The 26,633-nt window shown below is 38.8% G+C and overlaps 1 protein-coding gene across 2 annotated transcripts in view; it reads left to right on the top strand.

Annotated features, from left to right (window-relative positions):
* The window catches only part of FAM20B (FAM20B glycosaminoglycan xylosylkinase), a 48,502-nt gene that overhangs the window by 2,820 nt on the left and 19,049 nt on the right, over positions 1 to 26,633 (top strand). For both annotated transcript variants that reach the window (XM_068541312.1, XM_068541311.1), the window contains exons 2-4: positions 9,415 to 9,923; positions 15,143 to 15,229; positions 18,813 to 18,922. In XM_068541312.1, coding sequence (XP_068397413.1) covers positions 9,547 to 9,923; positions 15,143 to 15,229; positions 18,813 to 18,922 — 574 coding nt within the window. In that variant the 5' untranslated portion in view covers positions 9,415 to 9,546. The remainder of the gene's footprint in view (positions 1 to 9,414; positions 9,924 to 15,142; positions 15,230 to 18,812; positions 18,923 to 26,633) is intronic.

Genomic DNA, 26,633 nt, shown 5'->3' on the forward strand with positions numbered 1-26,633 from the left:
CTCTTTACAGGAAAATAAAAGCCAAGAAAGTGTGTTTCTGATTCCTGTTGAAAATAGTTCTGTTGAGATGGGTATCTGTAAAGGGTGTTACTTGCTGGAGCTGCCTTGCGATCTAATTTTGTGATTGGGTGGTGTTCTAGCCACCTGCAGCCTGAGTGCAGCTTCACAGACCTGCTCCTGCAGCCTTCTCTGGCTAGGTTCACCAAGCAGTTGGATTGGTAGACAATATTTTTGCACTAATAGAAGAACTAGAGCTCTTGGTATTGGCCATGCCAGTATCATTGACCCTGACTGTCCATCTTCTGGTCCTTCATATTGGGGGTGGGAGAGGGGAGTTATCCCTCCCAGAAGTGCTCCTCATTCCACACTTGTAAATCTCTCCCTCTTTTCCTTCCTTGAGCTGCCTCTGTAACACTCAGGGAGTAATGAATTCATTGGCACAGACCTGGGGTACAGAACAGAAGACCTTACTTTGCAACTGAAGCTAGCTTTTGACCAACTTATAATGTCAGCATGACTGCTAGAGCCATCGAGGAAAGAATGTAATGCAAAGCTCTCACTTGTGACTTTTGTCATTCATATCCAAAATCAGAAGAGGGAAGGCCTAGCTCTGGACCTGGTGAGTTTGGGGGGTTGCATCTGTCATCCCAGTATGAGATAAGAAATGAAGGCTGATGCAGAAAAGAGATATTGAGCTTTGGTGTGTGTTTAGCAGACTACTTTCTGGCAAGGTAACTACCCAATGGAGGGGAAGGTGTTAATTTGGGTACATTTTAAAAGGAGGTCAAGGAATAGGAAATTATGAATGTGAAACACAACCAAGTACAGGATGAGGCAGTGAAGTCGATCATTCCATGCTCTTAAATGCTAACTTTCTGCTTTATCTATATAGCAGTGTGGGAATAAGATATTGGGTGCAAAAATTCTTATTTTAGCTATATTTTTGTGAAGAATTTTTTACAATGTATTATATGTTTTGTTTGCTTTTTAAGCAATATAGTGTAACCTTTATTGACTTGAGGTTATAGTTACAGACAGTAATCCTGTAGGGCTTTGAGGTGATTGAAATATGTAAGTTGTTTGTCTCCTCTGCTTTTTGAATTCTTGAATTTGCTTTCAGTAGTCAATCTTTTGTCTCTTCTTTCAGAGGCGAAAAAGCTGTACTTTTGCTGTTGTTAGCATCCCTGCTGCCCTTTTTAAAATTTTTGCAGCTTCTGATCTTCTGTGGAGTAGCAACCCAGATAACACCGCTTCCTGAAACTGAATGCAAAACAGCTAAATAGGCTTAGTGAGGGTCTGCCTGCCTGTTCTGTATTAGTGGATGAACTTTGTGACCATTATTTTGGCTGCCCAAAGACCTTTTGTTCATTTCTTGTTTCTTATCCTTGGTTTAGATAGTGAATTTGCACTCTGTATAGGTGCATTTATGTCCCTGTAGTTCTTTGTGTAGAAAAAAGAAAATGATATGGAAATACCAGTGTTGGTTCTCGTTTCAGAAAGCATTGCCAATAATACTTGAAAATTTGGTTCCAGCCCTGTCTTGTATCATTCTTGGGCAATGTTGGACCATCTCCAATCTTCCTCTTAGCATTTCCAGATCATCTTTACTCCCAGTCCCAACCAACACCAGACACCAGCTTGGCAATAGCAGTTGCCTTGAAAGATGGAAGCAAGGTATACAGAAGGCAGCAATTTAAAATTGAGTATATCAAGTTGGTATACATATTTGACATTTCAACATTCTTACTGTACTGTATATCTGAATTCATTACATGACTCAGTTTCCCTATGTCTGTTTAAAAAAAAAAAGAGGCCATATTTAAACCAAAGAGCTGAAGAAATTCTTATAACCATAAAGGTCTCTCTTCCTTGCTCTTCACTCCTTTTATTCAATAAGCATTTATCCAGTACCTCTCATGTGCCCTGCACTGTACTAGGTTACTTGGAACTACAAAGAGAGTAAAATATATCCTCTGTCCTTGAGGAACTTACAATAGGGTAGAGGAGACAGGCATGCCAAAAAATATATGTGTGTATGTATGTGTGTGTGTGCATTTATATTCATATATAACAAGGGATCGTGCCTGGAGCCACTCAGCCATAACTCAGCACAGACCTGCTTGGGGTTCCTATTTCTAAAGTGATCTGTGGCCTGTCAGCTTGACATACCCTAGAACATAAAGTTAAAAGTGTGAGGTGTCACTCTTGAATAAAGCTTACATACCTTTTCAAGAACTGTAGTGAACTGAACAATAAAGATGGAAAACATGAAAATCTGAAGTAAATGTTATATGATTTGAAATTCCATATTTCTATGCTATATAGTAATTATATTCTATATAGCCTTAAATGGTTGTTAGATACCGATAATTGAGCAGTGAAATACCTGGAACTTAAAAAAGTTCATTATACCTGGCCCATTTGAAACAGAATGCAGATTCTTAGGCATTTCCATAGAGTTTCTAGATCAGTGAACACTGCACGTGTTGGTTTTTTAGAACAAATCTCACTAGCAGTATGAGCTGAAGGTTTTTTCTTTTCATTTTTCAAGGAAGAGCATTAGAGGGTTGCCCTAAATCAAGATTTAAATGGGACAGGTTGCAGGAATTGAATTTTTTTCAAAGAGGGAACAAACACTCCATAGCCTGTTTCAGTTTTACTCTCACACCCAGGAAGAAAGGCTACTTTATGCTTCATTAATGCTTGGTGATCATTTTCGTTCCTTCCTTCACAGGGAACTGTTAGAGGATTTCACACACACAAAAAAAGTTTACATATGTGAATAAATATTTAAGTGGAAGTGAAAACTGTGAGGAATATATAACATTTGAATCAATTCAGACTATATGGAGATTTGATTTTCTATACCTGTAACTTAGGTTACTTCAGAGCTTATCTTAAAAGCTTTAGGACCTGCAAAGCTGTCATCTTTAAAACACAGATTTAATTTTCCAAACTGAAGAAAATTGTGAAGGGCATTCTATTCGGCTGTTTTTGTGAAATAGAAAAAGTTCATGCTTCCCATCTGTTTCACTTACATTGAATGTGGTAGAATTGAACTTTGTAGAGAAGAGAAACAGGTTGGTCAAATTAGTGACATAACCTCCCAGTCTTCTGCTTCACTTGGTACCCACGCTGAAGAAACCTACTTGCTTACAGCCTTAGCTACTCCTCAAATTTAGGAAAGGATTTAGTTCAGGAATATAAGATTACTAGAACTCTTGGTAATGCAACATAGGTATCCAGCCCCTGACTGTGTAACCCAGAAGACAACATAAGCAATGAGGGTTATTTTCTTTGTCATTCTTTCTCCTCAGGAAGTCATCTTTGGGTTTTTGATACGGTAATAATGACCAACAAGAATTACTATAGGTTGTCCAAGCACTAATTTTAGCACAGTACACATGGTAATGACATTCATTTTTAACAGTTCTGTGAGTCAGGTAATAGTGTTCTTATTTCATTTTCCATATGAGGAAACTGAGGCCCAGAGAGGTTAGCAGGCATTCAGACCCAGGCATTCTGAATCCAGAGCACATATTCTTAACCCCTCTGCTACAGAAGAGTTTATATTTAGAAAGAAGGTGAATTAAGTAGCTGTTTCTTAAGTGGAGAATTAGCAAGGAAAGGAAAGGGAAACTGTATGTAGATACTGATTAATGATATTACTTGTTGTTAGATTTTGTCTTAGTTGAGGACTCCCAATTGAACATGAAAAAGAACAATATTATGCTGTTGTGGGCAGTGGTGGCAGTGCAGGAGTAGGCTGGTTTTCTGAGGATAATAGGGATTTATTCATGTAATAAAAACTGGATGCCCTTTGGTATTAGAGGTTTAGACTTCCTAGCTAGAAACACACAATGATAAGTGGAGAGATTTCTGAATGCTCTTTATTTTACTTATAATAATTGTCAATAACCATCAGGAGAGACTGCATTTATTTCTAGGGGGCAGCTAGTAAGAATGTAGCACAGTGCTCTAATGTCACCACCAGTTAACAAGAGGGCAGTATATCAGACTTACCCCAAGGTGAAAGTATGTGTGTTTTTAATTTTTTTTTTTTTTTTGTACTAAAGGGTTGTAATTTTGGCTGAAGTTTAAAAGTTAAGCTTTATAAACTGGGTGTGTATAGTTGTGTGAGTCTGTGAGTGTGTAAGGTTAGCCTTGATTGCTCTAAAGTATGTAAAGGGACTTCAGTAAATGATCCGTTTGAGATTCTGTCTTTTTCTTGTGTTACCTTTAAGAGACCTTAATTATTTATTAATCCAATCTTTATTTGTATTAATGGTTAATTTAATGTCTCCCAAAGAGTTGATATGGACAGAGTAGATGTGAGAATGCTGGGTTTTAGAAATTACCCCCAAATGTAGTGGCTTAAGACTAAATGATTTGTTTCTCATGACTATATAGGTCAACTGTGCCCAGCTGACTGGTTCTTCTGCCCACATGATATAGGCTGGAGTCAGATGGGCGGCTGTATTTAGTTGGGGCCTCAGCTGGAACTGGAATGCCCTTAATGGCTTCACTTCTGTGTCTGGCATTTAGCTGGAGTGGCCAGAATAACTAGGGGCTGGCCAGGTCTCCCATCATTCAGTAGCCTAGCCTGAGCTGCTTTACATAGTAGCTTGGCCCCAAATGGAAGCTGCTAGGTCTTTTAAGACACCTAGCACACAGCCACTTCCACAGCATTCTGTTGATCAAAGCAAGTTACAAAGATAGCCCAGATTCAGGGGAAGGAAAAATAGATTCCACCTCCCGATGGGAGGAATTGTTGGTGTCTGTCTTTGTAGACAGTCAACCAAAAACTCTTAATTAAATTCAGGTCTTACCTTTTATACTAACCAAACCTTCAGAGGTTTGCTGAGACCAACAGTGACCAAAGAAGAAGTTTGTGAAAGTGTCCTTGTAATTTCTACTCAGGATCAAGGGTGAGGAGATTGTATGAGTAAACATGATAAGATATTTTACTAGTTATATAATAAATCCTACCCCCTTCACCATCTCCTTTGTTAATAGCCCTCTGCATAAAATGTTCATACGGAATGTTTTCTTCCGGTATTTGACACTCACAAAGCATGTTACATTCCCTTCATGTGGTAAGAACTTGATTTGACCGCTGTATTGGAAGCACAAAAAAAGAGTATTACTGAAGCCTTCACTTTAGTTGCTGTGAGCAGAAGTTGGGATTTCTTCTCCGTGACGTTCGGAGAAGTAGCGTGAGGTTGTCACTTGATCAGAGGGCGATTCAACGTGGCACTGCTACTGATAAGGCTTGGAACCTCACTGGTGGCTTGTGGGAGTGTTAGGGTGAGGTCTTTGCATGTTCTCAGCAGCCACATGTATTGAATTTTATCAGCTGATGACTAACAGATCTCTGCACTGATGTGTATTTCTGTATGTGTTCCTCCAGACATCAGCCAGATTCTTGAACAGAGGATTCTAGTCTTTATACTAAGACTTCACCTTTTTCTGTGTGAACCTGTTTCTTCCAAAACAATTTTTAGTCATAAGTTTATCCTTATAAAACACTTACCAAATGTGTAGGATAGTGTGTGTTTGTGTGTGTGTGTGTGTGTGAGAGAGAGGAATGAAATATTAGCTTCCATATCAAGCCTCATTTCACTGATGGAGCTGAGTGTGAAACCAGAGTTCAGTATGAAAATTCCTTAATAAGCTTCTACCTTCCAGAACTCCAGTCTGGGAATTTATACCAGCTTTTAGTGTGAAGACTTACATTTGCCCTGCGTTTTTATATTTAACATTTTTTGAGTTATGTTATTACCTTGAGATTGTTCTTTGAGGTAGGCTCTGTTTCTCATAACCGAAACATTAAAATAAATGACCATAATATAACTGGACAATGTTACACTGTTGGAGGCATTTATACAGGAGGTGAGGGCATGAAATATAGCAGGCAGGCTCCTGGGAATGCAAGAGAAGTTTTCATGAATAACTTGGGATATACCCAGTGATCTTGCTTTCATTTTCTTAGTATCTGAAAAGAGGGATCCTCTTAGAAACCCAGTTTGCAGAGTGTGCATAGTATGCTGCTGTCTCCAGTAAGAAAAGAAGATAATACAGCATGGAAACTGTGTCTTGGGTACCCTCCCCTCTCAAGCATACAGGAGAGAAGGGGATCATTGTAAAGAGTAAAAGAGTCTGCCATTATTAGAGGATGGAATTATTCTGTATCGTGCATCTAATACATTTTTCTGGAATAGGAGTCTTGCAAACTCATAGACTTTTTGTAAAAATTCCACTGAAACCTCTACATTGTCGATTTCTTGAATATCATTGTTCTTGCCCTGTAGGCTGAAGGAGTAGCAGCTTTCCAGCTAAAGGAATACCTCTTTCTGAACTGTCAGTACTTACTCAGAAAAAGAGACTGTACTCTGAAACTACCAACTAAATTGAGTAGAGTGTTGGTAGAGAAGTAGATTCCCAAAAAAAGGAGAGCTAATTAAGGACAGCCAACATTAAGGTGCCAGTTAATACACACTCATTTGATACCGAATACCACCGAGGAAATTAACAGCAGAGTCCTAAGATACTTGCATAGCCTCATTTGCAGTGGTTTGTTCAGTTTAGGTGAACAATGCATCTACCCTTACTATGCTACGTACTGCAGGGAGTGCAAAGGTAGTTAAGATCACTAAGGAGCCAGGATTCTGAGAGGGGGATTGAGAACTACATACAAGAAGACACTGGATAAGGCAGAATGTACTTAAGTACTGGTCTAAAGATGAGAGAGGTTAGTTACTATAGAGTGTGAGGAGAGACCAGAAATGGCTTTGGAGATGACCCTTCAAAGCTCAGTTAGGCTTTAAACAGGAGAAGATGGGAAGAAAAGATAAGAACTAGAGGAATTTTGACAAGAGTTCCAGTGAGGAGTGACTTAGGGGACCATGTTTGTGGTGGAAGCTGACAAGTGATGAGTAAAGAGAATGAGAGAGATGCCTAGCAATGTAGATTGGCCGAAGTCATTTAGGGTAGGGCTTTAATGCCTTGCTAGGGGATTTATAGAACTCAAAAATGGTGTGTGATTAGAAATATGATTTTGCTGCATTATCTAGTCTGGATTGGAGGACGTGGAGGCCCAGAGGCAGTTCTTTTAGGGATCCAGTAGAAGGTGCTGAGCACTAAATGAAGTCGATGGCTGTGGGCATGACGGGCAGTTGTAGAGAACAGTGTCAAATTGCAACCTTACTTGTTCTACCAGGATGTGGTGACTAATCACAAACAAGAAAACTTGTTCAGCCCCTTCGTTCAACCTGCCCTCGCTACTAATCTGCAGCGGTAAATAGTGAAGTGAGGTAACAGTTGAACTCTTCAGTTCACTTAGTAGAAATTTCTGTCCTAGTTGAGTGGATGAATTATCTGCAGCCCTAAACTGATGAATGTGCTCTTCTGAGGCCCATCAGAAGGTAATGAGATTTCAAAATTGAAAAGCATACAGACTCAGTTTGTTTTGTCTGAATTTTGGAGCTACTAGAACTTCATATTGCATTGGTGATTTAAAAAAAAAAAAAAGCCCTCACTCTCCCTAACCTTTAGCACTCTATAGTGCTAAATGTTTAGATATAATTTGTTTATATAGCATAAGGGAGGAATTTCTTCATTCTAAATGAAATGAGCAGCATCATTAGAAGTTCACGGGTTAACCCGACTTTAGTCCTGAGGAGGGTTTTGTAGGAAGTGAAAATCTGTTCAGCTGACCCCTTTGTGCCAGAATTGTACCTCAGCAGGAGGTAGTTGCAGCTGGAGGTGCTGAGGAAATGATCGCTGACACAGGGAGATTTCCATGTTACCTTTTACCACTGCAGCTAGAGATGTGTACTGCTGAACAAATAATTGAAGGAGTTGTGTGGTTTAGGTCATGTTGGAACTAGCAAAAATCTCTGAAATCTGCTCTGCTAGCATTGCTGTTATCAGTAATCGCAGGGAACTGTTTTACTGAGTTTCACACCAAACTTGATACCATCACAATTACATTTTGGATGTACTTGAGTTGCCTGTGTTTCAGCTAATAGTGTTATGTACTCCCTGGGAGATGATAATGCAACAAAACAGGTGGCTGGAGATAATTAGAATTTGAATGTGACTCTCGCTTTCCCATCTTTATGAAAATGAATGGGAAGAGAGGTTAATCACCACGAATAAACTGCATGTCAGCAAGCTCTGAGCAAGGTGCTGCCCTTAGAACACACTGTTGCTCTAGTAGACTGTTCTTGGATATGTTTCCAGCTGTTATTAGGGGAGCAGTCTCCAGTTTGGGTGGGAGTGTCTCAGCCTGAATCGTTTGTCCTATCTTTTGTATTGGATTTATTTCTTCAATTAATGGTTTGAGTTGTTAAATGAATTGGAGAGTGAAGCAACACCCTGTTATCTTCTTGTCATCTTTGTCTTAGCCCAGTGCAGTGCTGCCTGTAGGCATGTAGCAAAGTAAGCTTGTGCATGTTTTTAAATGGCCCTGTGGAGTGGAAAGCAACCTGTCAGCATGCAAATGAGGCTGAATTGTATGTTCTTGACACCCTTGCAAAAATCTTGTATTTGGAATCTTTTAGCTTCAGAATTGACCAGAGGGTGGTGCGCCCCACACCGGAAGCAGCACTTCTTTATGTCTGTAGCATCAGTATCTTTGTTACATGCCTGACCAGTCCAGATTTCGTAGTGTTGCTCTAGTATCAGGTTTCATTAGTTTTCTGGTCATGTTCTACTAATAGCCAGATGGTGTAGGGATATGTTTTTCCTTTACTTAATTTATCCAGATTTGATTATCCATATTTTACAGGGTTTTTAATTTTGAAAAATAATTAGTAGAAGACTGATTAAGTAGAGATACATATCTGGGTGTTTGTTGTATTTAAATACATGAATAGCAGATATGACATGTCCAGGATTGCTAGGTATTTGAATTTGGAGAGGGAATTATTACTCTCCTCTGTACACTCTTTGGCATTTTTAGGAGTTCCTGTCTTATAACGTGTCATAAAACTTATATTTGGAGGAGATAACTGAAAAGTTACCAAATACTGGTGGTTTTGGATATTCAAAAGTCCTTTATGGATTTTGAAAGCTAAAAATGAAAGTTAAGGAGTTATGCCTATCTTAATGTTTTACTTTTTTGTGCTTTTTCCTATTGTTTTGGTTTCTAGGAATTGGTAGCCATCCAAATGGCTCCTAGATGGCTCTGCACCCTATTAAAACGGTAGTATTTGCTTTTAAATTTTCAGTGTACCTGGTTCTTAACTATTAGGTCCTTCCTTGGACCAGTTCATTTTAAATTATTGGGTCTTCTCGGGCATAGGATTAGCAAGGCTAAAATGGTGAGTAATATATTTGAGGCTTGCAAAAGATTCAGGGGTGGAAGGACAGAATTTCTGATTGAATTGTGCTTTATACTTGGGCTTGCAGGAATTGTGGGAGGCACCTCAGTGAAGAAATGGACCAGTGTGTATAATCATGGAATCTCCTTGCTGACAATCACCACCTGCTCTCCTTGATAAGTGAGAGAGAGTAGTCAGGGGAGAAGGAAAAGAGGCCAACATGAAGCTAAAGCAGCGAGTCGTGCTGTTAGCAATTCTCCTTGTCATCTTTATCTTCACCAAAGTTTTCCTGATTGACAACTTAGATACGTCAGCTGCCAACCGGGAGGACCAGAGGGCCTTTCACCGAATGATGGCTGGCTTGCGGGTAGAGCTGGTGTCCAAGCTGGACCACACCTTGCAGTCTCCCTGGGAGATTGCAGCCCAGTGGGTGGTTCCCCGGGAAGTGTACCCTGAAGAGACACCAGAGCTGGGGGCAATCATGCATGCCATGGCCACCAAGAAAATCATTAAAGCTGATGTAGGTTATAAAGGGACACAACTGAAAGCCTTACTGATACTTGAAGGAGGACAGAAAGTTGTCTTCAAACCTAAGCGGTAAGTCTTCATCTTGAAGTTATCTGTGCTATTTAGTTGTAACTTGGGATTTATATGAGTGCTCATCTCCCTCTCTTGGTATTCTCTTCAGTAAAATGGGAAGGAGAGACTAGAAGATCTCTGAAGTCTCTTCTAGCTCTTAATGTTCCATGATTCTTTGAGTAAGGGAAATTTATAGGAATATGTTTTGGTTCAATATTAGATTGAACATTTTACAATTAGAGCTATCCTTGATTCTGAAATTTGTCAGGTATCTACTATGTGCCAGATGTTAGAGATACAAAATGAATTGGTTAGGAAATAAGCAACTTGCCACCATAAGTGTACAATTAAAGACTGGGCAACCACATGTCAGGGACACTGTGGAGTAGGAGTTACCCAGAGTTGGAGTAGGTTTTGGATGGGTGACTTAAGTCCTTTTTAGCACTAAAGCCGTGATTCTTTCACTTGAGCTTTGGTTTTGTTTTAATTAATAGGCTTTATTTTATTTTTTAAGCAATTTTAGGTTTACAGAAAAATCAAGGGGAAAGTACAGAAAGTTCCTATGTACCCCCTCCCCTCTCTTCCCCAGTCTCTCCAGTTATTAACATCTTCCATCAAATTAGTACATTTGTTACAGTTGATGAGCCAATATTAATTTATTAACTAAAGTCCATAATTTACATTAAGTTCACTCTTCATGCTGTACATTCTGTGAGAGTTTTAATAAACTTATAATGACAAGTATTTACCATTACAGTATCATACAGAATAGCTTCCCTGGCCTCAGCGTCCCCTGTGTTCTATCTATTCATCCTTCCCTTCCTCCCCCTGAACCCCTGGCAACCCCTAATCTTTCTACTGTCTCCATGGTTTTGCCTTTTCCAGAACGCCATATAGTCGGAATCATACCTTTTGTAACCTTTTCAGATTGGCTTCTCTCTGTGTCTTAAGGTTCCTCCATGTCTTTTTGTGGCTTGATAGCTTTTTTTTTTTTTTTTGCTAAATAATATTCCATTGTATAGCTGTATCACAGTTTGTTTATCCATTCACCTACTCAAGGTCATCTTGGTTGCTTCCAAGTTTTGGCAGTTATGAATAAAGCTGCTATAAACATTCATGTGCAGGATTTGTGTAGATATAAGTTCTTAGTTCATTTGGGTAAATACCAAGGAGCACAACTGCTGGATCATATGGTAAGAGAATGTTTAATTTTGTAGGAAACTGCCAGTCTGTCTTCCAAAGTAGCTGTACCGTTTTACATTCCCATCAGCAGCGAATGAGAGTTCTTGTTATTCCACATCCTCAACAGCATTTGGTGTTGTCAGTGTTTTGGATTTTGGTCATTCTAATATGTGTGTAGTGATATCTCGTTGTTGTTTCTGTTACCTGTTTTAAGCAGAGAACTGGGCCATTTTAGTTGCCTCAGTCCAAATTTGAACTAGAGAGGGCTAGATCATATGTTGTTAGACAGTGATCCCTTTGGACTTTTCTAAGGATCTACAGAGATAATTCGTGTGGCCATTCTATAGTATAATTAATTTTTTTAAAGTTTTCTGTTTGTATATGAATTTGAAATAGGTTAACATGATGGTGATTTATATTCTTTTGACAGGAATTAGTTACTAGTGGGTTTTCTCAAAATTTTTAATGTCTAAAATTTTCTGTGTACTAAACATTTTTTTCATTCCTCAGTAGAGCTTTTGAGAAAATTATAACGCATAACTTTGGGTCTCTTACTGGAGTGGGAGAAGAAATATGGGGTGAAGGGGTGCAAAACCCAACTGTGACCAGAGTAGTTGGCTTAGCTCCCTTCATGACCCAAATATCAGTAGATAATAGGCAAGCAGAGAGCTAATATTATTGGAATTCCAGAAGTGGAAGGGATCTGCATTTGCCTGGAACTGGGAAGTATGGTGTGTGGAAGATGTGGAAATTAGGAAAGTTTTAAAATGCAGTACACTTTTGGAGAATAGAAAGTCTGATTGTCAGGTAATGAGGAAAAAGCATAGTTATGTGGGCCTTGGATCTAATTTCTGTTGCATACACACCATTTGCCAGGCATTACACTAAGTACTTTTGTATCTGTTAATGCTTTTAACCTTCATCACAACTGTGGGCAGTTACAGTTCTTATTTCCAGAGTAAGAAACTGAGACTTAGAAAGAATAACTTGAGAAAGAATAACTTGACAAGATCACCCTGCAGTAACTAATGGAGCTGTCAGAGTGTGAGCAGCTTGTGTTCTGCCACACACGTGTGATTCTCTTAAATTTGTTTGCCTTCCTGTAAGAGAGATAACATGGATCACCCATCATCAAAAATTTGCTACTTTCCTTTTGAAATATGATCTTTGACCCCTTGATTTGTAGCCTGAGAGATTGCAGCATAAGCAGAGTGATGGAAAGAAGACAAACTAAAAACAAAAATTAAATTCATGTAAAAAGAGATGAGTTGCAGGCATTTTGTGTTTAAATAAAAGGATACCCTCTCCACACCCACTATTTGTACACTAAGAATTGAAGGTGAGATGGGACAGCAGGAAGTGTTAGAAGGCAGATATTACTGATGGTGTGCAACATTAGTATTAGTCCAGGTGCTTTGCAGATAGGACTGGGTATTCAGACAAAGCATAACTGGAGGGAGGAAGAGGCCAGACTGGTGACTAGTGGACGTGGCAGCAGAGAAATGCATAAGCTAACCTTAGTCACTGTTGCTTTATCTCATATCTCTTACTACCACTGCAGCCTTCCCATTACTTTCCTCTTCCAGACCATCCTGAAATCCACTTTCATTCTTCTCCCAAATACCCATATAATCACTGTGCTCCCCAACTTTAAAACATCCAGGGATTCCCATTGCTCACCAGACAAAACCCAGCCTGCACAGCCTAGTGGCCAGCCCCTCACAGCCTGGTCCTCCTCTCTACACCCAGCTCTTTATTCCTGTCAGTGCGGCCCCTTCCTCCCCCATCACCTTCTGAAGAGCCCTTGTCTACGCCCAGCTCCACAGATGCTCATGCCCCACCTCCCGCAAGCTGTCAAGCCCCTGCAGTAGGTGATAGCGCTCTAGTCACTGCACACACTGACCTGGGCTGATTACACCTGGCACTCTCCTGGGGTGGGGAAAGTGGGTGCACATTTAAGTGCTTGTAGAAATTGACTCCAGCCCCCAGACACCCAGCAAATTGCTATTCTGACCCTGCGGGCCTCTGAGACTATATAGTCCCAGTGTAAGTGCAAATTAATGTTCTTGGTCACATTCTGATGTTCTTCACCAGAAGGATAGGAGTGATTTATTGGCAGTTACTGTATGAATTTTGCTGCTCTGTCAGTGACTTAAGATGGATTGCTGTGTTGAGAGGAGGATCTAAGACCTTTCTGCTAAGTCGAGACGTGCACCTTTCTTTAACAGCCACTTGTGGTTCAGCATTTCTGGAGCCTGGTTGTCCATGTCCTCCTGCCAGAGATGGAAGATTTGTATAGTATATGAAATATATAGGAATACAGTGATGCCTTTATTTGCACATTTTTCCTTATTACATTATTATAAAAGTGATTTTTTTCAGTATATTGGGTTGGCCAAAAAGTTAATGGGGCTTTAAGTAAGAAAAGACATTTTTCACTTTCACGAAGATCTTTATTGAACAACGTGTTCACTAACTGAACGAACTTTTTGGCCAACCCAATAGCTGTATTCTTTCTGGAAGTAAATTGATTTTCACAGGCAAAAACTGCAGTTACGGTGGGAAAGGAACAAGACGGCAAGGGCCTGGGGGTGGGTAGAAGTCAGTGACTGATCTTAGGAAGTGCTGAAAGGGACCTTGGAGATCAGCTAGTCCAACTACTCATTTTACAGCTGGGAAAAATGAGATCCAGAGTTCTGACTTTCCATATTTCTCATAACCAAAGCATGAACTAAGGATTCAGAGCTTTGGACTCCAATGCAGTTCTTTCATTTTGATTCTTCTTCCTTTCCCTTTTCCTTCCCTCCCTGTCTCTCCAGCCTACTCCCAAAGTTCCTGGATTTTTCTAGGGTTTTACATTTCACTCGAAGCAGCCTTTCCATGTACTGGAAAGTTTTCTAATGTTTCACTGAAGGAGTGGACTGCACATCACTACAAATCTTCCTGTGGCTCCTCTGGAGTCCTGAGAAATAAGGTATTCAAGGACTGTCACCCAGCTTTATGGACAGCCTGCAGCTGTAGTGGAGAGAGAAGTGCTTGAATAGTGTCAGCTTTTGCTGCAGTCCTGTTTAAAAACTGAGACTTTTAATTTGGAGGTAACAGGTGTAATCCTTGGCAGCCTAAATGATGCTTTGACAATAGAAACAAAAAAATACGTTTGAGTATATTGACCATGCTAAGAAGAAACTGGTGTCCAACCAGGTGGTTTTGCATGACTGTCTTCTAACATAAATGTTTCATCACTTTGATTTGAAAATGTGTTTGGTGGACATGGTTTTACTTTGTATTCTGTGGTCATTTATGTTGAAGGTCACTGCCTTGTATAGTACCGTTTCTCACTTCCCCATGGCCTTTTCAGCATTGGAGATCCAAGTGTCCTTAGTGGGGTGGCTCCTCTTCACGTCATTCTCAACTTATTTCTGTCTTGAAAAGCCTGATAGGTCTCCTTTTGATTCAGGAAATGCAGGTGAACAGTAGAGGTCATAGGTGAATTGTGTCTAGTTCTTCCCATTAACAGGGAAGGCAAATGTACCTTTGCCTCCTTGTTAACAAAAACAGAGGCATATCTGGACCATTTTTTTCCCCAAGAAATTTAAACTTCTCTAATAAGCCTTGCCATAGCCATTCTGGTAAGCCTTGCCATATTTTCCTTTTACTTCAGCTTAGTCTAATAAACATTTCAGTAGACATTTATTAAGCACCAACTGTAGGCTTAACACTGTGCTGAAGATACAAAGATGGTCCTCACCTTCCAGAAAAGTACCTTATAGTTTTACTTAAGCTACATTGAAAGTCTTTTAGAGGGGTAAAAATAACATCTGTGTTTTATTCATAGAATGATTGCAGAGGTAGATGTATAATTCTAGTTTTCTTCTCCACTTCATCTTCACCACATCAACCAGTGATCTATGCTAATCCATGACTGTTCTCAGGATTGACAGAGAAGTTTTCTAGAGCAAAATCAGGCTTGCAAATTTCTATTCTGCCTCGTGTGCTGTCGCCTCTGGTACTGACGTAATTCATGTCTGCATCTGTGCTTCCCATTCACTCTGCAGGTATAACCGAGACTATGTGGTAGAAGGGGAACCATATGCTGGTTATGATAGACACAATGCAGAGGTAGCAGCCTTTCATTTGGACAGGTATGTGTAATCACAGTGGGTTACATTCGTTTTGTTTCCTTTTGGAAATATCTTGGAGAGGACTTGTGGACTCCTTTCAAAGGAATGTAATAAAAAAATGAAATCTAATAACTTTAACTTGTTACCTACTTTAGATAACTGATTAATTCCATTAAATTTGTATGAGTTCCTCATTATTTGGGTGGTACTAGGAATACCAAAGTAAATGTCTTAACTCCAGGCTTTTTTAGGTCATTTCATTCTGTTATGCCCTCTCTCATTAGCATGAGTGAAGATGTTCTTGGTAAATAAAATGGCAGGAAGAAGGCCAGAGTTTGAATTCAAGTCCCTAAATTGAACTGGTCATTAATTGGGCCTGGCAGTCCTGATTTTTGTTTTGTTTTGATCTTGTTTTAAATAATACTCACTTATCCTCATATGCTAGAAACATATAGCATGACATATATGTGAATTTTATTGTCCTTCATACAAAATATGCACAGCTTCAATAACCAGGATAATTCTGAGAGAAAAATAGATGTGAATTCTAAATGTATAAGTTAACTAGGAAAATTAAGACTTTTTTAGCAAGTTACTAGTCAGGATCCTTGTAACTGAATTGTCTAGTACCCCAGTTGCTCCTCTGATCAGCTCTTTAATCAGGGCATATTGGTAGACTTTAAAAGAAATTATTCACAATATTTTTGAAATGAACCTATAAGGAAACCAGAAGAAAATAAAGATGAATTTTTGTCTTTTTTCTGGATTAGGAAGGATTTTCTAAGCATAAAAGCAATAATTTAAAAATCACAAAGAAAAAACTCAATAGATTCAACTAAATTAAAAAGAAATTAACTCATATGTCAAGAAACATCAAACAAAATTTAAAAGCAAACAAACTTAGGAGGAAAATACTTGAATCTAATATAATCTAAGCATTAATAGCCTTAATATATAAATGTTTAGAAAATCTTATACATGCTCTAAAACGCTAGTAGAAAATGGTCTAAGAACACAGTTGGTTGAATAGAAATTATTGATTGCTAATAAATATGACAGAGGGAGTTCATCTTCACCAGTAATAAAAAAAAAAAAATCCAGGGAATTCCCTTGTGGTCTAGTGGTTCGGACTCCGCACTTTCACTGCTGTGGGCCAGGGTTCAGTCCCTGGTCAGGGAACTAAGATCCCACAAGCCACGCAGTGTGGCCAAAACAAACAAAAAAATCCAATTGAAACAATGGGATACTATTTTCTCTTACTGAAAATAGCAAAGATTAGAAAAAAGATAATACTTTATTGGCAGGAATACATTGACATTCGTATACTGCTTCTGTCATTGTTAATTGGTTCAGTCATTCTTTTAAGAACTCCGGCATTATGTATCAAAAACCTTAATGTTCATACCCTTTGAATGAGTAACTACCTTTTTATGCAAACATCCCAGATACTTCTAGGAAGTACCCTAGAGAATCAGAAATTCAAAGATACATATACCAAGATCTTAGCTAGTAGCATTTTCAGTAGTGAAAATATGGAAGCAATCTAAACATCTATTGAAAGGGAAGAATTAAATAAATGTTTGTTCACAATACCATGAATTTTCACTGCCTCTTCTAAGGCCTAGTGGGAAAGAGTTGGATAAATCCTACTCATCACTTAATTGCACATTAGAATCAGTCTTTCCAAGACCTCATTTTTTTCCTTATTTTCTTCATCCCTAAACCCCTTCCTGTTTCCCTGTTGATGGACACCAGCAGTTCATGAAGATCTTTTTCCCATATCCATACCAATATTTTATATTATCCAACATACTAATTTTAGTTAATCTAATATATGTAGAGTGGTATCTCATTATTATTTTATATTCCCCCAATTATGGGCAGAGATTAGTACCTCCTTTTCACAGCACAACACCTGTTTGTTAACTTAGAGTGAAGTGGTCTTTGTATAGAAATTATTACTTTTGATGTTAATTAAATATAATCATGTTTCTATTTATTTATTTATTTATTTTTGTGGCCTCGCCACACAGCATGCGGGATCCTAGTTCCCTGACCAGCGATCTAACCTGTGCCCCTTGCAGTGGAAGCACCAAGTATTAACCACTGGACTGCCAGGGAAGTCCCTATAATGTTTCAATTTATCACCTGTGCTTTGGGGGTCTTGTATTTTAAAGCCCTTCCCTCCCTCAAAGTCTGAAAGATATTCTCTGGCCAGTCCCCCTACCCCTTTTGTTAACTGCCCCATCCAAGCTCAGGTGCCACTGGACATGGCTTCCCAGCACTAAATGGCTGCTGTTCTTTGAAGGTCTGACAACAGTCAATGGGGAGAAAAAAATACTTCCCCACTTTTTTTCCCACCTTATACTTTTCTGCTCTGGGTTGCTATTTCTCCATTACATTAGGATTTAACCACCTCCTCTGGCCTCAGGAAGTTCTCTCATTTTTTATGTTATTTTGACATCTATTGATCTCCTTTTGTGGCTTTTCTAAAAATGAGTTTAGGACAGAGTCAGTCAGCAGCCCTGAACAATGGATTATTTATTGCACAGTCATTTTTTTTTTTAACATCTTTATTGGAGTATAATTGCTTTACAATAGTGTGTTAGTTTCTGCTTTATAACAAAATGAATCAGTTATACATATACATATGCCCCATATGCACAGTCATTTTTAAAGGCTTTTTTAATAACATGAGAAAAGGCTCATGATACAATGGTGAGTGAAAAGCAGGAGACAGAAGTGCATATAGCATAATCTCAATTGTGTATATACACACAAAGAGTGAGTATGTGTTTATATATACATGTGAAGGAAAAAATGGTCTTATGCCGAAATGGTAGTAGTTACTTCTCGGTTGTGGAATTATGGATGATTTTAATTTTCTTCCATAAATTTCTGTGTGTTCCAAATCCTGCCCCTCCAACTTTTCTTCAGCGAGTGTGTATTTTTTAGCCAGAAAATTTCCTTTTTTAAAAAAAATGATGGTGCTCAACGATAAGGTTGGACTTCTAGACCATTAGAAATATCTTCAAATGTATCTATATTTAAGTTGTCCTATGAGTTTATCCTTTTAGATTAATCTGTATAGTTTTCTGTCAGTGTTTTATGTAAAGGTTTGAAGCCCTGTATGGGTTTAAGCCCAATTTTTTTTTAATGCTTTGTTAAATTTTAAAATTTTATTGTGAAAAATTTCTAACAGACGTAGAAAAAATAGTATAGTGAACCCATATACCCACTCCCTAGGTTTAACAATTGCTCACGTTTTGCTAGATTTGTCTTACATAAATTATTTACATCTTGATATTAAATTCATAAATATATGTACGCTAAAAAATACTTACCAGCAATCAGCAATACCTTTATATACCTAACATGATTAACCATGATTTTTAAGACTACTGTTTAGGGAATTCCCCGGCAGTCCTGTGCTTAGTGGTTAAGACTCCATGCTCTAACTGCCAGGGGCCCAGTTCGATCCCTGGTTGGGGAACTAATATCCCGCAAGCTGCACAACGCAGCCAAAAAAAAAAAAAAAAAAAAAGACTACCGTTTAAAATATATCCCCAAAGATTTTTCTCTTCTGTTCAACCTTCCAAACCAGGATTCTGGGTTTCCGCCGAGCCCCCTTGGTGGTTGGCAGATTTGTTAATCTGCGGACAGAGATCAAGCCTGTTGCCACGGAGCAGCTCTTGAGCACCTTCCTAACCATAGGTAAGGAGGTTATAGAGGACGTTTAGGTAAGGGAATAGTTAATAAATTAAATGGGGCATCATTGAGCAAGCTGGCTCATGACTTTTAGGAACTGAAGAACTCAAGGGACTACAAAAGCAAATCAGGCAACTTGTTCTCAGATTACTGGGGGAAATAGATCTAAAGGTGGATGGCAGGAAATTGAAAGTTTTCCCTAATGCACGCTCTGTGTGTCTGTGAAGTAGGAAGTGAGATCATTTACGATAGTGTAATTAGGGGATAACTTTATTTCCTTCTGCTTGATCTTAAACTAAATCTCAAACTCAAAATTTGGTCTAAATCAGTTATTGTCTGTGTATCATTGCCTTGGTGGTTTTTTTCATACTCCTGTACTTTCTTGGGAACTGTTTCCTGTCTCCTGAGAATTGAGCAAACCTTAAGGCAACTCTATAAGAGGGTCAGAAATTCCCTTGTAGGGTTGCCCTTGGGCCTGGAAGATCACCACTGCCTCCTCTTACTCTGCAAAGGTTAGCCTATGTAACTCTTTGTGTGTGGAACTGACTGCCATCCCTCCGGCCTCTGTTCTCCATTGTCACACTCTGAGGTAAGGGGTCTGGGCTAGAATTCTCACTCCTGTTCTCCTTGCAGACATAGTGAGAATGGGAGGAATTCAGAGGTTCTGTGGTCTCTTGTCTGAGCCTCTTCAGGGTGCCATTTTCAATGACACAGTACTCTGCGTTGATATGACTGTTGAAATAGACATTGCAAGATGAACTTCAACTTGCTTTGCCAGAGCGAATGGATTTACATTTATAATGAGGTGAAACTGAATATTTAAAGCACTTTTGACAGATTCACCATTCAGAATTTAAACTTATCAGGCTAGGGCTCTGCTGTTCTTACAAATAACCAAAAGCATACAGTGTCACTGATTTGTTTCATATATTTTCTAATCACTTCTGCTTGTCCAATTTTATGCTTAAGTGCAGCGTTGGTGGTATAGTGGTGAGCATAGCTGCCTTCCAATTTTATGCTTAGGCAAACATGCATTCCTGATGGATGAGAAGAATAGGCCCGCTATCTAGAGACTCATAGAAGGTTAACTCTCATATATTGTGCAAGGTGCGGGGGAAGGGAGAGGCCAGAAAAAGGTTTGTAGAGAAGGTTATTAACACTTGGGCTGAGTATTGAAGAATCCGTAGACGCTACCCAGGCAGCAAAGAGGGAAGGGCATTGGGCAAAATAACAGGAAGTATAATGGAAATGAGGGCACAAAGACCTGAAAGTACAAAGGACTGGTACATTTAGAGAAAAGCTTCTGGATACACTCTACAGCGTAGGGCAGTGTCTTAGTTTGGCTGCTATAACAAGATATCATGGACTGTGTGGCTTAAACAATGGGGATTTATTTTTCACAGTTCTGGATACTGGAAGTCCAAGATCAGGGTGCCACCATGGTTGGGTTCTGGTGAAAGCCCTCTTTGTGATTCACAGGCAGCAGTCTTCTTCCTGTATCCTCACATTGCAGAGAAAGAATGAAAGAGGAATCATCTCTGTCATGTCTCTTCTTATAAAGGCACTAATCCCATCATGAGGACTCCTCCCCAAAATCCCACCTCCAAATACCACCATATGGGGGCTTCACCGTGTGAATTCTAGGGAGTCATGAACATTCAGTCCATAGCAGGCAGGTAGAGGGATTGGCTGGAGATAGGTTTTAAATAATGAGCTGACCTTAGCACAATTTTTAAAATGTATTACTAGATAACTTGGTATAATGATAACTAAATTTTGTATAGCCCTTGCAACTTGACAAAGCACTTTCACACAGTTACCTTATTTAATCCTCTTGACAAAAGAGTGCAATAAGTAGGGGAGATTTATCCACATTTCAGACCTGAGAAAGAGGTTTAAAAGAGTTAAATGACTTTCCCAAAGTCACAAAGCTACTAACTGTTAGCCAGGATTCAAACCCAGATTTTGAGACTAAAATATTTGATCTGCTTATATTCTTCTACATTCATTCATTTATTTATTGAACAAAATTTTGTTTCACTCTGTGTGGCAGGCTCTGAACTAGGTGTTGAATATACAAAAATGAATGACACCTTCCTGCCTTCAAGGAGCTTTATCTAGTGGGGGAGCCAGACATATACAGAGGGCCTGTGGGAATGTGAAGGGGAAGAGGAGGGGGTCTAGAAGTTAGGGCTGGGGTGATAGTTTCAACCAAGTCTTAGAGGGAGAATAGCAATCCTGCGGGAAGATACAGTGGGAAAGAACACCCTAGGTTTGGAAAAGGACTCTTTAACCTTTTTTTGTGCAAGTGACTCCTTTGGCAGTCTAGAGAAGTTTCTGGATCCTTTCTCAAAATAATGTTTTTAAATACATAAATTAAAATACATAGACTTATAAACAAAACTAATAATATTGAAGTATATATTTTTTAACCTAAAATTACAAAAAGCTAATTTGTGATAGAGTAACATGTGCTTCGTTATTTACACATTAAATAACAAGATTTAGAGTGATCTAGTAACTACCGTAATTTCGGACCATAAATATAAATGATACTTTGCAGTATCTGCAACAATGCTAATATATGAAAATTTTATTGATTTCTTCTGTTGAGAAAGTCACAGGTAACGCTAATACTATGGTTTGCTGCCTACCATCATAACTGAAGGAAATGCTAAGTTTCAGGTAGAAGTTAGTGAAAATAAAAATGTAATTTTGTTTCCATCCAGTTCACAGGCTCCCTGAGTTAACCCTGTTCTAGGTGGAGGACAGAGCAGAGACAACAGCGACAAGAAGTGAGAGAAGAGCATGGCAAGCTCAGGAGACTGTGTAGTTGAGCTGAAGTAAAGATTTTCTCCTTAGGCACTGGGAGGCCATGGAAAAGAGTTTGAATGTGGAAAGATCAGATTTGAGTTTTAGAAAACTAATTGTAGCAGCGTTGTGGAGGATGAATTGGGAAGGGCAAGCTGAGATGAGAGCCCTTGGGGGCTGTTGTAGTAAATGCACATGCAGTGAGTCCAAACTAAAACCTGGACATCTAGGGGATACTCAAGAATTGGAATGGAAGGAATTTGGTGAACATTTGGGCTGAGTGAGACAATTGAGAGAGAGGAAAAAGTTAAAAATGACTCCTAAATTTCTGGATTGGATGACTAAGTGTATAATGAAGCTGTTAGCTATCTTAGGAATATATAGAAAGGAGCAGACTTAGGGAGATGGAGCAGAGGAAGATAATGAATTTAATTTTGGATATTTTGTTTCCTTGTGTAAAATAATAAATAGATATATTGGCTTCTGTCCCCAGTTCCTGACACACAGCTCCTAAAACCCTTGTAAATTCCTAAGTGATAGGAACACTAGGAGCATATCTTATTCTATTGAGGTGATTCTGGGTTGGTTCCTGGATGCCTCCTGGATGGAAGCTGTTCACCAGAAAGACCAAGCCATAATTAGAAGCTTGGAATTTTCAGGCCCGTACCCTTGCCCCTTCTCCAGAGAGGGGAGAGGAGCTGGAAATAACTGATCATGGCTGGAGTTACTAATTGATCTTGCCTACGTAAGGAAGCCTCTATAAAAATTCCGATAGTACGGGGTTCGAGGAACTTTACTGGTTGGTGAACCAAAAGTTTCCACGTGCCACCATGCCAGGCCCCAAACTCCGCAAAGACAGAAGCTTCTTTGTTCAGGACCTCGACCTATGTATCTCTTCATCGGCTCTTGGTTGATGTCCTTTGTAATAAACCAGTAATCTAGGGAGTAAACTGGTTTCCCAAGACCTGTGAGCCGCCCTAGCAAATTTTTTTTTTATTGAGGTATAATTGTACAACATTATGTTAGTTTCAGATGTACAGCATAATGATTCAGTGTTTGTACATATTGTGAAATGATCACCACAATAAGTCTAGTTAACAAACATCACCATATATAGGTACAGAATTTTTTTTTTTCTCGTGAGGAGAACTTTTGAGATCTGTTCACTTAGCAACTTTCAAATATGCAGTACAGTATTATTTACCATAGTCACCATCCTGATGACTTATTTTATAACTGGACGTTTGTACCTTTTGACTCCCTTCACCCATTTCTCCCACCCCCCGACCCCCCAGCCTCTGGCAACCACCCATCTGTTCTCAGTATCTGTGAGCTTGGGTTTGTTTTGTTTCGTTTTGTTTTAGATTCTGTAAGTGAGATCATACAGTAGTTATCTTTCTCTGACTTATTTCACTTAGTGTAATGCCCTCAAGGGCCATCAGTGTTGTTGCAAATGGCAAGATTTTATTCTTTTTTATGGCTGAGTAATATTCCTTTGTATATATACCACATTTTTTTTTCATTATCCATTCATACATTGATGAGTACTTAGGTTGTTTCCATACCTTGGATATTGTAAATAGTACTGCAGTGAATATGGGGGTGCAGATATCTTTTTGAATTAGTGTTTTTGTTTTCTTCAGATAAATACCTAGAAGTAGAATTGCTGGATCATATGCCAGTTCTATTTTTAATTTTTTGAGGAACCTCCATACTGTTTTCCACAGTGGCTGCACCAATTTACGTTCCCACCAGTGATGCACAAGGGTTCCCTTTCCTCCGCAGCCTTACCAACACTGGTTATTTCTTGTCTCTTTGATGATAGCCATTCTAACAGGTATGAGGTGATGTCTCATTTTGGTTTGATTTACATTTCCCTTGTGATTAGTGATGTTGAGCACCTTTTCATGTATCTGTTGGCCACTTGTATGTCTTCTTTGGAAAAATGTCTATTCAGATCTTCTGCTCATTTTTTAATAGGATTATTTTTTTGCTATTGAGTTGTATGAGTTCTTTATATATTTTGGATACTAACTGCTTATCAGATATATGATTTGTAAATATTTTCTCCCATTCAGTAGGTTGTCTTGTTTTGTTGATGGTTTCCTTTGCTGTGCAGAAGCTTTTTGGTTTGATGTAGTCCCACTTGTTTATTTTTGCTTTTGTTGCCTTTGCTTTTGGTGTTAAATCCAAAAAATAATTGCCAAGACCAGTGTCAAGGAACTCACCGCATATGTTTTCTTCTAGGAGTTCTATGGTGTCAGGTATTAAGTTCAAGTCTTTAATCCATTTTGAGTTAATTTTTGTATATGTTATAAAATAGTTGTCCAGTTTCATTCTTTTGCATGTGACTGCCCAGTTTTCCCAACACCATTTATTGAAGAGACTGTCCTCTCCCTGTTGTATATTCTTTACCCTAGCAAATTAATCAAACCCAAACAGGGGCTCATAGGAACCTCTAATTTATAGCCAGCTGGTCAGAAGCACAGGTGACAACCTGTACTTGCAATTGGCATCTGAAGTGGAGGGCAGTCCTATGGGACTGAGCCCTTAACCTGTGGAGTCTGATGCTATCTCCGGGTAGATAGTGTCAGAATTAAGTTAAATTTTAGGACACCCAGCTGGTGTCCAACAATTGCTTGGTGGTGGGGGAAAACCCACACACAGTGAAACTGGGTGCAGAATCTCATCTTGACAGGAACATCCAGGAGTAAATGTTGACTAGTTATTTCGGAGCTAAAATCTGTAGCTTAGGCAAGAAGTGTGGGCTGGAGCTATAGATTTTATTATCATATGTGGTAGTTCATCCAAGGACAGCATGGAGATCGAGGTCATCAGAAAACCAGTTTTAAAAGTTTGGCGCATCCAGGAAATAGTGAAAGATTCAGAGCCTCAGGTTCATGGCTATAAAACCGGAATATTGAGGTCTGGAAAGGTAGATTGGAACCAGATTATTCATAATTAATAGCTGGCATTGATTGGTCTCTGACAATGTGTCAGGCACTGTGCTGAGCATTACTGGGGATTGTCTCTTTCACTCTTCACAACCCAAGGGCGGAAGAACTGTTATATTATCTCCGTTTTACAGAGGGAGCTTAGATAGGTGAAATTACATGCCCAACGTCTTGCAGTCTAATGACTATTTAGAGTCTATATTTTGATCCCACAAATCTGACCTTAGATTGCACTTTTAGCCAGTACACCTGACTCCATTCGGTTATAAAGGGTCTTATTTACCAAACTCAGAAGTTTGGATTTTGTCACATAGGCAACAGGTTTCCTACACCAAGCAATGTTTTGTTTTGTTTTGTTTTTTTATGTTTTTTGAATCAGTAATACATTCCCACAACTCACAATTTTAAAAAAATACCGAAAGGACTACAGTGAAAAGCTTTCCTCTCATCCGACCATTCCTTCTCCCTCCTCCTAGTGGTAATCTCTATTAGTAATTTCTTTATGTCCTTTTTGTATGAAATATGAATATATATTTTTATTTAACTCTACTATTTTATACAACATATGTCATACTGTACATACTACTGCATCTTATTCTTTTATGTAATACATCTTGGAAATCTTTCTATTATCTCATGTAAAGAGTTTCTTCTTTTTTTTTTTTATTTTAACCAGCTACAGCATGCTCCATTGCATGGATCTACCATAATTCATTTAACCAAGCCCTTGTTGGACATAAAAGTTCCAGTATTTTGTTTTTACAACCACTGTTGCCCAAAATTACCCTGTACATATTTTATTTCATACATGATCAAATATATCCAGAAGTGGAAGTGCTGGGTCAAAGGGCACATACATTTTTACATAGATGTTTAATCAGTTTACATTCTCAGCAGTGATGTATGAGAATGCCTCTTCCCCCCTAGCCTCAACAACAACGTATTATCAAACTTCGGGTTTTGTTTGTTTCACATGTAGCATCTTTTTATTTGTTTAAGAGCCATTTGTATTTTGTCTTTGCATATCCTTTGCTCATTTTTTTAAAATAAATTTATGTATTTATTTATTTATTTTTGGCTGCGTTGGGTCTTTGTTGCTACGAGCGGGCTTTCTCTAGCTGCAGCGAACGGGGACCACTCTTTGTTGGGGTGCGCAGGCTTCTCATTGTGGCAGCTTCTCTTGTTGTGGAGCACGGGCTCTAGAGCACCAGCTCTAGAGTAGTTGTGGCGCATGGGCTTAGTTGCTCCATGGGATGTGGGATCTTCCCGGACCAGGGCTCGAACCCATGTCCCCTGCATTGGCAGGTGGATTCTTAACCACCGCACCACCCGGGAAGTCCCCTTTGCTCATTTTTAGCTTTGTCATTGGTCCTGTCGATTTACAGGAGCTCATACATAAGAAGGATAATAGCCCTTTGTGATATGAGATATAAATATTTTCCCCAATTCTTTAATTTCTTTTGACTTTGCTTATAGTTTTGTGTTTTGTTTTGTTTTTGGGTTTTTTTTTTTTGCCTTACAGAAACTTTTTGTTTTTAATGTAATCAGTCCATCTTTTCTGATAGATTTTCTGATTTTGAATCATAGTTAGCCTTGCTCACTCCAACATAATGGAGGAATTCTGCTTTTTTTCTTTTCTTTTAGTACCTTTATAGTTTTATTTTTTGCATTTAAGTTTTTGATATTGTTGGAATTTATTCTGGTATATGTAATGAAGTATGGCTCCACTGTTGTTGGTTTTCTTTTCCCAGATGGCTATCATTTGTCCCAATAGCATTTGTTAAAGAGTCTCTTGTTTTTCCCTGTAGTAAATTTTCTTTATTTAGTTTCTTTATTTAGCTTTAGTTTCTGGACTTTTTGTTCTGCTCCATTGGACATTAAATCTGTTTATGAGCTGGTCTATAATGTTGTTGTTGTTGTTTAATATTTATTTTATTTATTTATTTTGGCTG

The sequence above is a fragment of the Eschrichtius robustus genome, chromosome 3 (assembly GCF_028021215.1).
Source record: "Eschrichtius robustus isolate mEscRob2 chromosome 3, mEscRob2.pri, whole genome shotgun sequence".
Lineage (NCBI taxonomy): Eukaryota > Metazoa > Chordata > Mammalia > Artiodactyla > Eschrichtiidae > Eschrichtius > Eschrichtius robustus.